Genomic DNA, 18,144 nt, shown 5'->3' on the forward strand with positions numbered 1-18,144 from the left:
TAAAAAATATAAGTGATTTTATTAATCACTAAAAAAGTAGAATTTACATAATTATTATTTCCCTTCTTTTTTTATGTTCAACAAGGGTAAAAAAGAAAATTATTTTTTAAACCTTTTTTCTTTTCCTTCTCTTTTCATGTTTCTCAAGAGTGATTTTCATGCAATAGTTAATAGGACGTAATATTATCTTCAATATATAGTCATTTGATTATGTGAGAACTAGTATCCTATGCAATACAGGATAAATATATATAGGATTAAGTATGTTTTTAGTCCCTGAACTTTGGTCCAAAATTGGAATTCGTCCTTGGTCGAAACTTTGATAAATTTTAGTCCCTAAACTTTAAAAATAAATGAATATAATCCTTTTAACCCAATTTTGTTAACTCATTTTTAAGTTTTGAATGCATTTCTCAGTAAATATTGAAGTTGTTTATGCCGTTTGACACATTTTCGACTCAATTTTTACTGAGAAATGCGTTTGAAATGTAAAAAATAGTTAACAAAATTGGGTTAAAAGGACTATATTCATTCATTTTTAAAGTTTAGGGACCAAAATTTATCAAAGTTTTGAACAGGGACGAATTCCAATTTTAAATCAAAGTTCAGGAACTAAAAACATACTTAACCCATATATATATAGGAATATATCCAGGATAAATATATATATATATATGTATGAAGATAAAAATATATGCTGAACTTTTACTTTAATTTAAATAAAACGTTACTTATATTGTTGCAAAATTTAGTGAGTATATTTAACTTCCAATTAAGCAAAAATTTCAATGTAAATATACAAGAGGTAATAATTAAGTTGCATTAGAAGTTGATACAAAAAAGTGATATTATTATGAGTGACTCAAAAAAAGATATTTTTTTTTCTCTTTTGAGACAGGGATATCAAATGAACTCATTTTCACAGTTTATTGTTCAAAGTTTGTTTCGATTTTGATGGAGAATGTGGATTGATTGGATGTAAGTATTTGCAAGTGGTAATGTTCACACATCAGAGTGAGTACACATCTTCGTACCTATCTCTAATTTAAATTGTAACTTTTTTTGTCCTCAATTTTTTAAAATTATTTTTAATCTACATATTCTTTTATATAATTATTTGACCTTTTGGGTATAATTATTATTTCATACTTCTCTTTAATATTTATTTATTTATTTTAATATTTGACATTGATTTTTTTGTTGTATATTTTGATATTAAATATTTGATAATATTTATTTTTTGTGATTTTTATCATTATAAAACTACTTAGATATGATAGAAGTAAGAATGAAACAAAATTTGTATACCAAAAGATGTTTATTTAAAAAATAAAGATGCAGTAAAAAATGTAACTATTTTCCGAATTGCATTCCTAATTTTATTAAGGATCGATCTATAGATATTATTTCATAACAAAAGATACGTAAATTTGGATTATATTTATATAAAAAGAAGAACAAGTGCATTACAATGAAGAAACTTATAATAGGCATCAAATATATCATTTAACAACAAAAGTACAAATAATGAATATTGATTAGGTTAAGTAATGAATATATGATTGTTGTATAAAAGGCAATATATAGTGTGAATAAAAAGTGAAGAACTGATAAAAGAATCAAAGGTTTACTAACATCGTAACGATGCAGCAGCAAGAAAAAACAGGTTTTGTAGAATCATCCCAGGTTTGCACAGATTTATCACTGAGTTCACCATCCTTGCAAAGCAAAAGCAATGAGAAAAAGAGGGGAAAGAAAAGGAAAATGAAAATGGAGAATGAGTGGAAGTGTTCAACATCGCTGGAGCTTTACGAGAACCCATGGAAGATAAGGAAAGTGTTGACAAAGAGCGACACTGGGAGACTCAGCAGGCTCTTGCTGGGGGCAGATGTGGGGGAGAACTTCATGCTGCCCGTCCTCGATTCCCATGCGCAAACAGAGGTCATCAATGGAACGGGCAGCACGGTCAGCGTGTGGGACGTTGACACCATGTCCATGCACAACCTCATTCTCAAGCGTTGGCCTTCTTTCAACAACTTTGTTCTGATGGGCAGATGGAGCTCGGATTTTGTGCAGAGAAGACAGTTGATCAAAGGCGATGAAATTGGACTGCTCTGGGATTCCTTCAAACACTGCTTTCACTTCTCTGTGCTCAAACGCAATCACTAGTTACTGGTATGTTTCAACCAAAACATCTCAAAAGTTTAACGTCGACTAAAAATAAGACAATTTTATAGTATATAGTGTATAAATAGATGCATATCTCATTTTACAAACCGATTTTATAGAGTTGAAACATCTCATATTCTGTTGAAGATTTCACGTTGACTAAAAATAAAACAATTTCATAATATATAATATATAAATAAGATGCATATCTCATCTTACAAACCGATTTTGTAGAGCTGAGTTAGACTTAAACTCTAGTAGATATTTGAGAATGACTTCATATATCTTGTTATATCTTATTAACAAGATACTAATAACTATAATATTTGCGGATAAAAAGAAAATCACAAACAAACGTTAATCGATTTATGAGAAAATTGAGATGTTTGTAAGGAATCATATGATTAGTAAATAACAGTGACAGATGTTGGTGATTGTCATCAAGAAAACCTATGAAAGAGATGGTTATTGTGTAGATAGAGGTTATGATCTTAAGTGATATATGAAAATCAACAAATGATTTCTAATAATGTACCTGCAGGTAGAAACAAAACTGTTATTAATGTAATTTTTCTTGGAAAGAATGTATTTTGAATTTTCCTTGTGCAATAACGATGTTCACTTTCTATTTCACATGAAGCATTATTGTGTTGATTTGCAGTTGTAGCAGTGTGTTGTATTGGTAGTCTTTAAAGAGGTAATTAACTTAACATTAACTTCATGTTATTATAAGTAATAACATTTGAAACCATGCTTGAGAAAACTACCAATCATACTTAAGCGTTATAGTATTTTGCATTAAATGACATTATGTTGTTCCCATTGGGAATACAAACACGTGAATTAGAGTGCCATATTGAGAAACGTTGAGCATTATATAAATGAGAAAATTCAAACCAATCATTTTAAAGTTTTAAATTAAAATTGAATAGAAATGCTTATATGTTAGTTAAATTCGTGTCTTAATGGTATTTTGTCGATCCTCTCAGAAAATATCTATCAGATTTTTAGCTAAGTGATGTTACGATGATGCTGAATGGATTCATTTACTGTTGAATTCTTTGAATTGTGTTTTGTTAGTAAAATGCTAATTTTTTTTTTCTGTAGTCAAATGTTGTCAAAACGTATTAGGCATGGAAAACTCCAACTGTAGATTCTCTTTTTCTCCTTTTTTCATACTAATTTTTTCGTAACAGTGGTAATAATTTTTCTTGGTAGGGAGAGAATTTGATTCAGGCTAATGTATTTAACTTATCACTTTTCGCTGATAAAATAACTTTCATCACACACATATACAAACTTTTTATCCCATAAAATTAGCCAAACAAAAGTTGGCTTGTGAGGAATTATTCACACTCCAACTTATATCACTTTTTCTTATTTATTTATATTAAATAGTGTTCCAAGCAATATCAATTGTTTTGTGATAGAAGTTAGAGGTAAAGTGAGTTAGATTATAATTATGATGGTTGGACTTATACACTCTTTAGTAAAAAAAGCTCTACGTTAACTTATGACGTACATCTCATATAATGGTAAGTGTTCCATCCTATCAAATATCAATATGTGTATCTATTAAAATAATATTTGAAAAAAAGAATATTAATAATAAGATTAAATGTAATGTGTTCGAAACGAGTCCAAATTCTCTACCGATTTTTTGAATGTTGTCCTCTGCTGAGCATTAAAAATATACTGTGTTAGCATTTTAAGTATTTTGTTAATATATTTTAAAATGTCAAAATCAATGGTAATCGGTGTATGATGAAGGTACAATTGAGGAACAGTAAAAAAATTCAACAGAGAATCCAAATTCGTTCGAAATATGGTTTTAAAAAATTAATAAAATAACTAAATTAAGTAGTTTTATTGCTTTATATATGTGGTTTATTATAAATCTCTTACTGTATATTAATATTAATGGTAACATTGAATTATGTAGGTGTTTATTATATTTGTTTGACAGAATTGAAGATTATTAATAATTGATAGGTAGATGTTGTGTGGCATTTAAACCACTGGTACAACTTCCTTGTGAATATCACCAATACATGAAAAGAATTACTCTTAATTCAGCATTAATTGTATACATAACCAAATAGCATTCACTGAGATGCAAGACAACTCATACCACAATCAAAATCTCAAAAAGAGACTTTTGACTCAGTTTGACTGAACATAAGATTGCAACAGAGCTTTATTTTTTATTTTTTGTACTTTTCTGGTTGAACTTTATAGCAGACTCAGTATCCCTATGCATCAGGCTTGTAGCATCATTTCCTCAACTTCTTTTATTTTGGTAGTAATTCTTGAACTATATCATTTAGAGGATCCAGAAACAGAAGAAGAATTCAATAAACCAGAAGAGAAAGAAAAAAGATGCAATGCAAGAAATTTACAATATTTAACTAGGATATGTAACACAAGAAAATGAGTATTTATTTGGTAACATTATTAAGAACAAAAACTTCACACAATTAGTCAAATTTCACACAACAATTAATCCATTGTTTTGTAAAAGAATCGATTAAGACCATCATGCAGTGACATTTAATTTCTTCTTTTTCTTTTCTGGCCAACATTCAATTATGCACACGTCATCTGAATGCTAAAAACATGAAAAAACTCACCAATTTGGTCAATAAATATGGAATTGAATGCACCAATACAATGTTTTCCATTATCCTTACACCCTATTTTAGTTTCTCATTATTGAACACTTTGGGCAAAAGGAATCTTGCCTGGAGATATTACACACACACACACACACATATATATATATATATATATATATATATATATATATGTATATATATATGTATATATATATATATACATATATATATATATATACATATATATATATATTTGTTTTAATTATAAATATGCAAGTTTAAATGAATTTTGTTGTTTTGACGAACAAAACAAAGTAGACTTTGTTTACTCTCATACTTGTATATGAAGTTATGTGTGTTGGTATTGTTCTTTTGAAATGTTTCATCATGTTATATATATGGATTTTTTGTAGATTAAAAATTTTATAGTTATTTTATGAACTATTTTCTGGAATCTCTTAACAACTATATTACTTTGTAATTAATAATTTTCTCATAATCTTTTGCAAAAAATTATAGTTAGGAATGGTAAATCCTTGTTTCTCACCCTTATGATGTTAATAGAAGTCAAAAGTAAAATGATATAAAACCACTGGAAAGTAACAGAACTAAAAAAACCTCCATAACGTCACTATGGTTTGTAAAATCACAAACAGGTTTTGGTATTTTCAAGTATTAATAAAAATGTCAATAATGCATTAATAGTGTGGATTTTATCTGAAAAAAAGACAAATTGCATGTAATGCACAGAGCCACCTAAAACACTAAATATAACTTGTCTTTTTTTGAATATGTTAATAATAAAAAATGTAATGTTATAATACTTTAGAAAGACCAATGCTTCATGTTAAGCTAATGTCACAACATTTTTTTATTTTCTTTCACTTTTTACTAAACCTTAAGTACATATATATGATTATAATTGTCAAATCTATAGCTATATTATTTGATACTAATTACAATTTTTTTGACTGAACTTTCTCATTATCATTTAAGTTGAAGATTGATAACTCAAAAAACTCAGACATATTTAATTTCAAAATAATATAAATTTATTTAGCAAATCAATATAATCTCACATCATTATTCTCTTGTTAGAGAGATTCTAAAAAAGATAGATAGATATCTGAGTAGAATGAATAGAATGAAACATGAATTCACATTATTTAAATTCAAAGACTGTTTTGAGTACCTTCATTTTTAATATCCAGAAACATAAACTGTTGAAGTATTAAACGAAATTGAAACTTTTGAAATGATTGATGTTAACATGAAGAAGATGTGTTGTTATTTCATAAGCTATCATCTAGTCTGAACTTATCATTACTGAATAAAACTTTCAAGTCAATGCAATATTGATCTCCCACTCTACCAAAACTATATGTTTTATGATGGATAAATCTTTGTGTAGATTTCTAAATTTGGCATAAATATAGTATTTATTTTAAATTGTGGTTATTGAAATTAAATAGTTTACTGTTTTTTTCACCCAAGAAGTAAGAAAAGAGAAAAGAAGCAACTTTCTGACAGGTCTCAAGGAGAATTATGTTTATTGAAAACATATGATGGTGTTCTTTCAGAAGCACGACAAGAGCTTAGAAAGTGGTTTCTCATAGCTGGTTAGCAGTAACAATTCTGCATCTTGCAGAAATGGGTGGACCAATCAACCATGTGATCAAATTTTTAGCATCTATTGTTCAACACTTCTGAGTTCATACATATATATAATAACATTATATTTAATCAAATTTTGGAAGAGTTAACTTAACCATAACCCTTTATCTATTGATCAATTGTAAACGGATTTAGATAATCTATTATTCGATATAACAATTAATAGTTTAATAATCTCAATCAAAAAAAGTCTAAAAAGTTGTTTTTTAAAATGAATAACTTTGAGTAGAAATAATATACAAGTTTCTTACAAAAGTTCAGCTAGAATATAAACATTTCAAACAGAAAATAGCTGTGAAACAATATATTATTACCTAAAGTTTAACCAATATTGAACTATCAAATATACTCTCTTAAATATAGTAGTAGTTCAAATCCTAAAACTAATTGCTAAATTTAGTAGTCTATGAGTTTTTGTTACTAATTCAATTTGAAATTTAGTCACTGCATTAATTTTCAAATTGAAGTCATTCTCCCTCGGTCTCAATCATCTCATCCATATGTCTCAATCATTATGATATATATTGTTAAATTAGTGTCCAAAGAATATAAGTTAAAAATTACTTTTTTAGCCTATTATTAATGTGATCTATTTTTATATTTTATCACTCTTTCTCTTGAAAGTAGTAGAACATCTTCTTCATCATGTTGTTTTGTAAGTGCATATAAGATAGATGCAATATTCATCCACAATACTTTCTGTATTTCATAATATATATATATATATATATATATATATATATATATATATATATATATATATATCACTGTTTAATTAGTAATATACAAATAATACAAATAATATACAATGAATTGAAAAGAGACATGAATTAAAGTTTTTAAGAATTAAATAACCTACCTTAATGATTCTAGGGACCAAGCAATTGTTCATCTTTTATATTTATAAAAATAATTAATCCCAAACACGTGTACATATTTGAACATTCATGATGAACATTACTCCGCCAACTTGCATCAACAATTAAAATTTAGAGCGTCGTCATCTCAATTCCCAAGTGCAGGTTCTATGCAATTTATTACAGAAAAATGATTATTAGAACAAGTGAAGGAGAGAACAAAGTGTTGTATGTAATAAACAGTTTGAAAACTCTAGAGTCAGCATCGGATTCTTGTCACTCACTTTTTTGTCACTTTTAATTAAGATTACAAAACCTAACTTGAAAGTACTATAACTTTAAACTTTGTTTGCTTAATATAAAAGTGTGATTAGTTTGACGAATGTTCTCCACCTGAAACTCTGCCATATACAATTTTACAAATGTCAGCAACACTAAGATGAATTTGGAATTTGAAAAACCAGACACAGCTCCCAAAATTAGTAGACAGCAATACTACAATTGGGTGTTTTGAGTCATTCAATAAATACAATACTAACCATTTCAGAATCTCGATGAATTTAATAAAGAAAAACAAGTATACATACTTCCAGCATTTGCAATTATATACGTGTCTTCTCTGCTGAAGATCCATAATAAATAAATAAGAACACAGAGACCATGAATACCACTGTTTGGGATAGCTACAAATGAAGGAGCCTTTGGTCATATGACCACGCTACAAACCGAGGTAGTGCTGCTACAGACAAACACAAACCTAAGTTTCATACACTGTTTCTGTCCTCATCATGCCATTACATCATTACAAATAACCAGGATCAAAATAATGTGTTGCATAAGTAATATTTGAACTTGTTAAATGTAGAGTTATAATCATCCTAGCTAAATAAACAAAATTATAACCAAAACACACCCCTCCCTCACTGTCATAATATATGAAATTTTGGTATATACACTAACACATATTATAATGTTAATACTAATTGTACTTTGTTTAAGGGGTTCTTGAAGTTTTGTCTCTAGATATTTAACAAAATAAACACATAATGTTCTTATTTTTTATACATATACATAAGTTTTATCTTTTACTTAATCAGTTCTCTTGTAATTAGGGGTGCATAAACTATATGATAGGTTATGGTCATCAAGTGTGTCAAATCACATCAAGTGACCTTAGATCTCAATTTTTAATGTATTTAAATAACATTTAATGTGTATAATTGTTTTGAATTAATTAAATAATATTTATAAATTAAATTTATAGTTTATCATACCTTTATTTTATTTAAATGATATTCTTTTTTAGTAAAATAATGTAGACAAAAACAGTAAGCTATATATATCCTATACCTACAAGTAAGGTGAACCATGATTATTATGATTTTATTTTACTTTATTATAGAGTAATGATATTTTATACATATTACAATTATTTTACATACAATAAAGGTAAAATAATTATAATAAAAATTCCTAAAAATACTATCAGATAAGTACAAAAGAATTGTGTCTCAAAATATTATTATTTTTTTATTAAAATAGTAAAGTGTATTATTTTATTTTACTTTAAACATAAAGTGTTAGGATATTCCCCACATATTATTATGATTTTTGATTGATGATTGTTGCGTGATAAGAGCCAAGAGGAATGTGAACTATTGACGTAACTGAATAAATATCATTTAAATTTGACCAACATGATTGATTGGACAGTACAAGGCCATATTTTCCCAAAGAGCTTTTGAAAGATTTAATACAATTCACTGTATATTGGTAAAAAAGAAACTGTACTTCTTTTCTTTTTCTATTTTTCCAAATTCAATTTAGTCTCAAAAACCAATCATTACAATACTGCTCAATAGGCTTTTCTTCACTGTTTACAATTTAGTTTTCAACAGTTTCACTATATACCATTTTACGTTAGAAACTGCAATTAAAAACAAAATTAGGTTATATATGTTATCTTCTAAAAGCAACAATATTACACTACTATATTTTAAATCTCAAATGGTGTTTCTTGGTTAAATCTTTCTTAAATGGATATTCAAACACCTTTCAGATAACTTTTCGGCACAACTCAAAGATGCTATGAACTCAACATTGCTTGTTACAATGGAGTTGGTTGGTTGGACCAATAACAAATATACAAATTCAAAAAGAGTTGTTCACTATTCTTACCAATTAAGAGACGAGAGAGAAAAAAACATATACTAATTCATATAATTAACAGAAATAAAATAATAAAAAAAGAGAGAAAAGAGAAATATAATAATTAATTTAATCACGAGATTTCAAGATATGTTTTTATAACAGATTTCAGATTTCGTAAATAATATAACTCGTTTCATTAAATGTATCACTCAACTACAATTTATAAATTTAAGTTAGATTTATTTAATTTTTCTATAAAAAGATAGATAATGAATGATATAAATATTGCTCACATATCCAAAAAATTAAAATTATTTTATCATTTATATAATGTTTGAATAACTGTTTTGTTTCCTTTTAAATAATTATGTTGTAATATATATATATCATAATTTTCATTAATTTTACATCAATTATCATCAAAGTTTACGGACTAAAACCGTATTTAATCATAATTTAATTGTAGAAAATTCTTTTCACCAAATGAAATTAAGCCAAAATATTCCCTTTGAGAATTCTACCAAGCATAATTCTTCAAAAAACATAATTTAGTTATTCAATTTTGTGCTTTAAGAAAAAATGTGTTATGTGAAGTTTTAAATTATATAAACATTCTTGTGAAATATTCATAAACTTCATACTTTGTGATTTTGATTGCTCTATTAAGTGAAAATTGTCAATGTTATAAAAGGAGTTAAAATTTAATGAAAATTGTGAATGTTACACATATACATATATATATATATATATATATATATATAATTAAACTATGAATTAAAAAAAACGAGGTTCACTTTTTCAATATTTTAAATTTTATTATATGATGGTAGATTATTGAAGAACCAATTTCAATATTAATTAAACCAAAACACTACATTCAGTTAACAACGTATTCGCGTGCGATTCAACTTCCGGTTCGAACAATTATAAAAAAGATTGATTTAATAAACTTATGATTGTTTCACGTTTCTATTATAATGCGAACAGAAGTACTTGAAGTCCGTGTTTGACCTAATGGGCTTCAAATTGGAAGACTCCAGAAAGTTTAATTTGAGTAGACATGTAAATATAAACCTAATTTTTTGTGCTTGTTTTGGATTATGATGATTGAAGCGTCCAAAATAATTTGCAGAATCAGGTAAAATCTTAACAAATGAATCAGCACGAGTCCGATCGACAATCATCATAACACACCGTCAAGTGACACAACAATTTTTCTAGAAGTTAACTACTCATCAACAAGTACTAGTCTATAGAACAAATTTTGTTCTAAAAATATCGTTTTGGCGTATTAGCAAGCGGTCAGTCATTTTAGTGGTGTGGTGGGAACCTTTTATTTGATTGTTCGGACTCAATTGTTGATTATATGAAAATATATATTAATAAGCGATCAAATTTTTTAATGGTGTTAATTTAATATTTTATTGATAGTTTATGGTATAATTATTGATTATATGAAAATATGTGTTAACAAGCGACTAGTCATCTCAACGATATCGTACGAATGATTCGTCGGTTTTTTAAGTTGCAATGCTAAATATATGTAGATATGTGTCAGACAACAACATTCGGTATGTAATGTCGGTAATCATATTTTAAAAGTAATTGAGTTTTGATTACACAAACCCTACTAAAATGTCCATGTAAAAAATTATAAATAAAGGTAAAAGTTAAGCTTGTTGGGACTTTTTTCTCAAATTTATTATAACATTAATTGCTATTGTTCATTGAACTATTACTAACTTAAGTATCAGGACCTGTTTACCAGATACTTGGTTGATGTATTTCACTATACAAAAGTGAAGAAAAGTAAATATTAGACTTTTACATCCAAAACAAATTGTATAGATAAACACAATACATAATAATACTATGAGAAAAAGTTAACTTTTCTTTCTTTTACGTACCAAAAAAAATATAAAAAAATAGATACTTGTTAAGTAGCTAAATGATTTACAAATATTTTTCAGATACTAGTTCTAGAATATGACGACATTTCAACTTTATACGAATCATAATTTAATTATTTCTTAAATTTTGAAGAGAAAATATTACTCCCCTTAAGTGTATATAGATACTTAAACTTCGGTTTTATATTACCTAATTAACTAATACGTAAAACTTTACGATTTTATAAGTACATATTCTTTATTTTAATTTTATCTATTTTATAACCAGGGTCTTGCACTTCAATTTTATTTTAAAAGATTGTTAAATTAAAACTTTGTCTGTTTGATATGATTGATTTAAAGTGAAACTAAAATATGGAATGAAATATACGATAAATACTTTTTTACATGATCCTCGAAATTTTCAACTCATACAAAATAGCCTATTTTATTATGTTTATTCACACATTTTAACACATAAATATTCCATGTCGGTTAAGTGATATATTTGTATCACCGTGTTCTTTGTAGAAAAATCCATATAGAGGAAATAAAAGAAAAAAAAACCTGGTGTTCATAATTTTTTTATTACCTTCATCGATAATTAATTTTATTAAGAAAAGGTTATATTAAAAAATTAATTTTTTTAGTTATTCTCTCCATTAGCACGCATCCCCATAACATTTCACGCAGTATAACTGTTTATGAATAGCGCAGATAATTCTATATAAATTAGAATTCGATTTTGGGAAATCAAGTTTCATTCCCTTATGCACTAATAAATAAGAATACAAAATGCATTGTTAAGAAAATAATTGTCAAAGTTTAATTTACGGGGGAACCAATTTCTTGGAAACCAAATTCTGATCTCTTCTTAATTAATAAGACTAGAACATGCTCTGTGAAGAGAAAAAGGTAAAAGTAATTTCCAAAATCAATTAAAAAGAAAAAAAATTTACGTTAAATAAGAAATATGTAAGAGAAAATGAATTAAGTTGAAATCATTTATCCATTCTCATAACCAAAAGAGAGTTATATTAGTTAAAAAAGAATAAGAAAAAGGAAAAAAAAAGGAAAGAAAAGGGTGTATTTATAGAAACATACTATTTAGTTGTAAAGTGGTAAGGACATTTGGTCAAATGTAAAAGTGGAAGAAGTTAATAAATGAGTGGAGAGATGAGTGAGGGCAAAAATTGTTAGTATGCACAGACAGTACAGATTGGTGGGCTGTCTTCCCGCCATTAACACCACTCTGCTCTTTCCACCACACCATTCCTTTCTCTCACCTCTCTCTCTCTCTCTCACTACCTCTTCTATAAATAGATGGAATAATACACACAGATTTTTGCTATTGCTACTTTCTCTTCTCTTCTTCTCTCTGCACCACCGATATAAAAAAAATAAAAAATACAAAAAAAATGAAGAGCACTCACTTGACATAAGCAGCAAGTAGGTAGGTAGCACAGAGGCAGAGGCTGAACTCATAAATATCCATCATCGAAGAAGAAGAAGAAGCGAAGGGTTTTGATTTCATTGATTCATCATCATCATCATGGTGAGAGAGAGAGACATGATGATGATGGGCACATACTCATCATCATCATCAAGAGGAGACATGAATGAGAAACCTGCATGGCTAGAGAGCTTGATGGCTGAGACATTCTTTGGTGGTTGTGGGGTCCACCAGGATCGCAGGAAGAACGAGAAGAACGTCTTTTGCTTGCACTGTTGCCTTAGCATCTGCCCCCACTGCCTCTCTTCCCACCGTTCTCACCCTCTACTCCAGGTATTATTATTTTCTTCTTCAAAACCCTCTTTTTCTTCATCTTCTTCTTCTTTCTTATGCAGATTCTCCATCAAGTTCTCTCTTTTCACTCTTTCCTATTTTGGGACTTTTTGCCTTTCAACTTTTCAACTTTTTCAATTCAGATGCAGCTGGATCTCATCTCTCTCAGGGTTTTATCGAAATTCTCTCTTTCAAGACCGCTTTTTTGTCACCTTATTCCCCTCTTCTGCTTTCTCTCACATGCATAATACCTAGCTACCACCACCTTCTGCTTTTATTTCTCTTCTTTTTTCTTTTTATTAATTCTCTCAACTCTGCTCAACTTGCTTCCATCAATCACATGAATTAATTTCACACCCTTTTCTCGAATCTTGTAATTAACAGTCTCAGAAGAAAAAAAAAGTGAGCTTAGTTTTTCTCAAATTGAAATTATCAGTTTAACCTTGTTCATGCAATTTCACCTTTGAATGGTTTCCGAGAAGTGGTCAATGGAATTATAGGGTTCCTTCTGGTATAGATTCCTTTTCCTATTTTTATAATCTGAAAAAAACGACAACAAGAATTGAGTTTTGGTGTCTGAACTTAAAAGAAGTGTTTGGTTTTGGGTGAGTAATTGCGTGGTTGAACTCACCAATATTGTCTCATTCTATTTGGTGTTTCCCCATATCTGTGTTTATGCATATTTATACATGGTTTCCATAAGGGTTCACCATGTCTTCCTTGATTCCCCTTTTTGGTTTCGGTTTCTTTCCCATTAATGGAAGCTCTCTTTTTTATCCATTTCTCCCTGCAAACCCTTTCTCAGCTGTTCCTTTCATTGAAAGTGAAAAGTTTGACCCACTGCTTCCCAATTCATGCCTTGTCTCATTATTAAATAAAATTGCACAGGAGAACCCACCACTTCTCCCAAATTATTCTCCCCACTTCACACTTCATTTATTTTCTCTAGCCCCTTTCAATTCATCCACCCCTTTAACTCCTCACAATTTACCCTTTCCCTCTCTCACATTTCATTAATGCTGCTAGTAACACTGTTGACAGTTAAGTTTACCCCAGATAAAAATAAAGGAGGTTACTAGAAACTTGAGCTAGCTTTTGTTGACATAAATATGGAAAGTATAGTTGCTTTATTTGATTTTTTTACTTGTTCAAAGTTAACCTCATTTGTTTGAAGAATCTATCATCAATAATGAAGCCTCTCATACCATGTCACAGGTGCGAAGGTATGTTTATCACGACGTGATTCGATTAGATGATCTGGAAAAACTCATTGATTGTTCCAATATTCAGGTCAGACAAATTTCTGCCAAGGAATACAACATGAAAAAAGCTTGCAGATTTATATATATTTATATATAATTGAGTTGCCCGATATACATTTTAATTTTCATCGAGAATGTAAATGGCAGTACTAATAAATTAATATCTGAAAATTTTCAGGTTGGAATATAATTAGATAAAATAATGGTTGTTATTATTATGAGACTGAAATGGACATTCTTTGTTTGTATTGGATACATGGCAGCCCTATACTATAAACAGTGCCAAAGTAATATTCTTAAATCAGAGGCCACAATCAAGGACATGCAAAGGTCCTGCCAATGCTTGCTTCACTTGTGACAGGATTCTTCAGGAGCCATTTCATTTCTGTTCTCTATCATGCAAGGTTTTTATCTCTTTTCTTTTCTCATACTATATATTTTGCTTTCTTCTTTTTTTGGTTCAAACAAAACAGCAGACAACACATGATTAAGTTATACTTTTGTTAAGTAGAATGTTTCAACATAGATCATTCTAAAATAAAGACTAGGTTTTGTAAGGGAATCTATGTGTGTGTTTGGTGAGGGATTCAAATCTTAGGTTCTTCTCTCTCTCTCTTTGTTCATGATCATTTCTTAATTACTATTAGTTCACAGTTTTATTATAAAAGGATAACAAAACATTGATTCCAATTATTGAGTGCATATGTAAATATAGCAAAATGGGAATGTCTGAGGGAAGATGAAAAAGAATTTTAATTTCTTTCTTGGCAAAGAAACACCAATATGGGGGACATGATCACTTGATGGGAGAAAAAAGAGAGGAAGAAAGAGAGAAAAAAATAGAAATCTATTGATAGGATTTGAGCTGTGAAATTTGCAAGGATCCTTATTTGGGTAAATAAAATTACCCTATTGGATGACATTTATGAAACTGATAAAAGTATTTTTCTTTCACATTTATATTCAAGTCACTTTCAAAATCTTCCACTTTTTCCTTTTGTTTAGAAGAAAATGATCTTGATTTTCTCTATCACTTTTCCTTGCATATCTTTTTCTTCTTTTTACCACCATTTTCTTTTATTACGTTTCATCATTACCTTTCTCCTTTCTATTTTCTGTCTTCCCCTTTTTCTCACTCCACCACAAACATTGCCCTCAGAAGAAAACGGGATAACGTAAGCAGAACAATGCAAAACAAAACTACACTTTAATATATCAGAAACTTTTTAATTAATTTTTCTTGTATCAATTTTAAATCTGACTTTTTTTCAATATTTAATTCCTCTATAATCAACGAATTAGCTATCTATATCTATCCAAAAACTAAAATAGGATAAAGAAAATGTTACGTACTAACCACATTCAATTACATTATCATTGCATTTAAATAAATAAAAAACTACTAATATAAATGTTGTCTCTCTACTCTAATATTATTGTGTAGTAATGTTATGATGTATTGTACTGAATAAATAATTAATATAGTTGATATGGACAATTATAATATGTCTTCTTGATAATATTAGTATAAATTTATTATGTGATATGATCAGTGTACTCTTATCTTTAAATTAATTTCTTGAAGTAAAATCCATGTTAAAGGACAATTTTTTTTTTTCTGAAGATCCTAGCATACTAAAATGCTTATATTTTTTGTCAATGAAAATGCTTTAAAATTTTGTCGGTTATATATGAAAAATAGTGAATCCTTAGTAAGGAACTGAAAAGGTGAATTATTTTGCATGATGATAGATAATGTAACATTATTAATAATTCTTATAATAATTATTTTAAAGAGTAGTTATTTTCATTGATGTGAATAAGCATTGAGAGAATAAGAGGTGCATGATAATCCATATACCAATGACAATTTTATATAACATTTACCAATGCAGACCATAGGATTGATTAACCAATCATGAAAAAGGAAACACCCTTGACTCCACTTCATCACCAGAACCCATGCTTAATAAGTTCCAAGACCTTTTACCCATCCCATAAAAACATTATTAAAAAAACATCACATTTTTAAACACTCAATCTGACCAAACACATGCAAAACCATAACACCACACCCTAGCCCTACTTCCTATGCTTGCCTCCAATATCACCTGCATGTCGCAGAAACTGCTTCATCATCATCATCATCATCATCAATGTCTTCTACAAATGTCAAACCATCATTCGTAACATCCACACATGCATGTCACTACAATTTAGAATATGTAAAAACTTTTACTTGTTAGATGAAAAATGCATGTTTAATCTTAAACCGATGAAAAAGTGCAGGTTGATTACATGGTGTACGCGGGTCAAAGCTTGTCCAACATTTTACATCGATTCGATGAATCTGATTTTGCAATATCGCAGTTCGAGGGTTTGAGAGTGGATGGTTCAGAGGTAACTGATGAAGATACCCAAATTGCCCCTAGCTCCTCTTATTCCAACACTGAAGCCACCAGCAATTCCGTAATTTCACGTGAACCTAATAACAACTTGAAGAAGGGCAAGGGCAACAACACCTTCCTCCCAGGGATCGTCCTTTCTCTTGGCAGTAGAAGAAAGGGTGCCCCTCACAGGGCCCCCCTCTCCTGAACCACCAATATTATTATCATTATAATAATAAAAGTTCTCAAATTTAGTTAATAATAATAATATATTATTATTATTATTACTGTTAATTAGTATAAAGTTATGGCCACAATAAATATCCGGGTTTTTAATTATTATTTGTCATATATGTATGGTAAGAAAAAAAAAAGACTTCTTTAGTAAGGGCGTGGTTAGTTTTAAGGGTTGTTTTATGAATGAATGAAGGTATGGCATGTGCATGATGCAGGGTTAGGATTCTCCATTGTCATCTTTGGCGGTTGTTGAAACCACCGATTTTGTATTGGATGCTATGGAAATTTGGCTTATGCAGTGTTTATGAGAGATGTGTTGTATAAATTGAAAACACAATTCCCTTATATATTCTGTGTATGGTTTTTCATTCTGAACTTATATGAAATGCTGCTCTATTTGATCTTCTGATATCACAAGAGTTTGGGTTTTAAAATTGTTGATGAAGAGATATTGTTTTGTAGTGGGTGATTATCTGCAACTGTACTTTTGAAAGAACTTTTAAAACTAGATCCTAGTCTGACTTGGGATGGTGACTTCACTGGTAAAGAAATCCTATTGTAATTGAAAGGGAAGATGCTAAAAAACTTTGAAGGAAGGAAAAAAACAATGGTTTTTAAGTTACACATAAAGTAGCTTTTTCTCTAAACATAATTTCTGGGGAAGAGGTTCTTGTAATATAGGATCTTAGGCTCGAAGGTTCTAGGGCACAGTCGCAGTACCTTTACCTTTTTGTTATTTCACCTCGTGATTCCTAGTAAAAAGACATAGTAATTAATATGTTTGTCAAAACATAAAAATAACCTACAAAACTAAACTCCCCAAGAGGTTGACCTATGTCTAAAAGTTCTAACGAAATATAAAGGTAAAGGAACCTACAACCCCATCAACAGTTTAGGCCGGTTTGAACAGTTGACCTAAGAGTTAAACTTGAAAGTGAAAGAATTCACCGTTTCATTCATTCTTGATCCACTATTTTCAAATATTCTTGTGTTTTCATGTTTTGGTGAATTTCTACAAATACCCTACTATCAAATGTGTTTTAAAATTCTGATTAAACATGGGCTTACCCATTTGACGAAAACAAGGTAACAACAGATCAAGGTTACTTATAAAGTT

General features: G+C 28.9%; 2 protein-coding genes across 2 annotated transcripts; both read left to right on the forward strand.

Moving 5' to 3' along the window:
- The first annotated feature begins 1,618 nt into the window (after window positions 1-1,618).
- Window positions 1,619-6,489, forward strand: LOC114195942 (B3 domain-containing protein At2g33720-like). The gene is made up of 2 exons (XM_028086394.2): window positions 1,619-2,175; window positions 6,279-6,489. The coding sequence occupies exon 1, from the start codon at window positions 1,645-1,647 to the stop codon at window positions 2,167-2,169; it is 525 nt and encodes a 174-aa protein (XP_027942195.1). The 5' UTR covers window positions 1,619-1,644; the 3' UTR covers window positions 2,170-2,175; window positions 6,279-6,489.
- Window positions 6,490-12,652: 6,163 nt separating this feature from the next.
- LOC114164589 (PLATZ transcription factor family protein) lies at window positions 12,653-17,352 on the forward strand. The gene is made up of 4 exons (XM_028049316.2): window positions 12,653-13,141; window positions 14,357-14,431; window positions 14,667-14,807; window positions 16,693-17,352. Exons 1-4 carry the CDS (start codon window positions 12,908-12,910, stop codon window positions 16,996-16,998), a joined length of 756 nt encoding a protein of 251 aa, XP_027905117.1. The 5' UTR covers window positions 12,653-12,907; the 3' UTR covers window positions 16,999-17,352.
- Window positions 17,353-18,144: the final 792 nt, after the last annotated feature.

The sequence above is a fragment of the Vigna unguiculata genome, chromosome 9, assembly GCF_037176805.1.
Source record: "Vigna unguiculata cultivar grain cowpea cultivar isolate G323 ecotype 2 chromosome 9, ASM3717680v1, whole genome shotgun sequence".
NCBI lineage: Eukaryota > Viridiplantae > Streptophyta > Magnoliopsida > Fabales > Fabaceae > Vigna > Vigna unguiculata.

Coding starts and splice junctions, on each gene's coding strand:
- LOC114195942 (XM_028086394.2), top strand. CDS start 1,645: ATGCAGCAGCAAGAAAAAACAGGTTTTGTAGAATCATCCCAGGTTTGC.
- LOC114164589 (XM_028049316.2), top strand. CDS start 12,908: ATGGTGAGAGAGAGAGACATGATGATGATGGGCACATACTCATCATCA. Junction 13,142..14,356: donor GTTCTCACCCTCTACTCCAG/GTATTATTATTT, acceptor ACCATGTCACAG/GTGCGAAGGTATGTTTATCA. Junction 14,808..16,692: donor TCTGTTCTCTATCATGCAAG/GTTTTTATCTCT, acceptor GAAAAAGTGCAG/GTTGATTACATGGTGTACGC.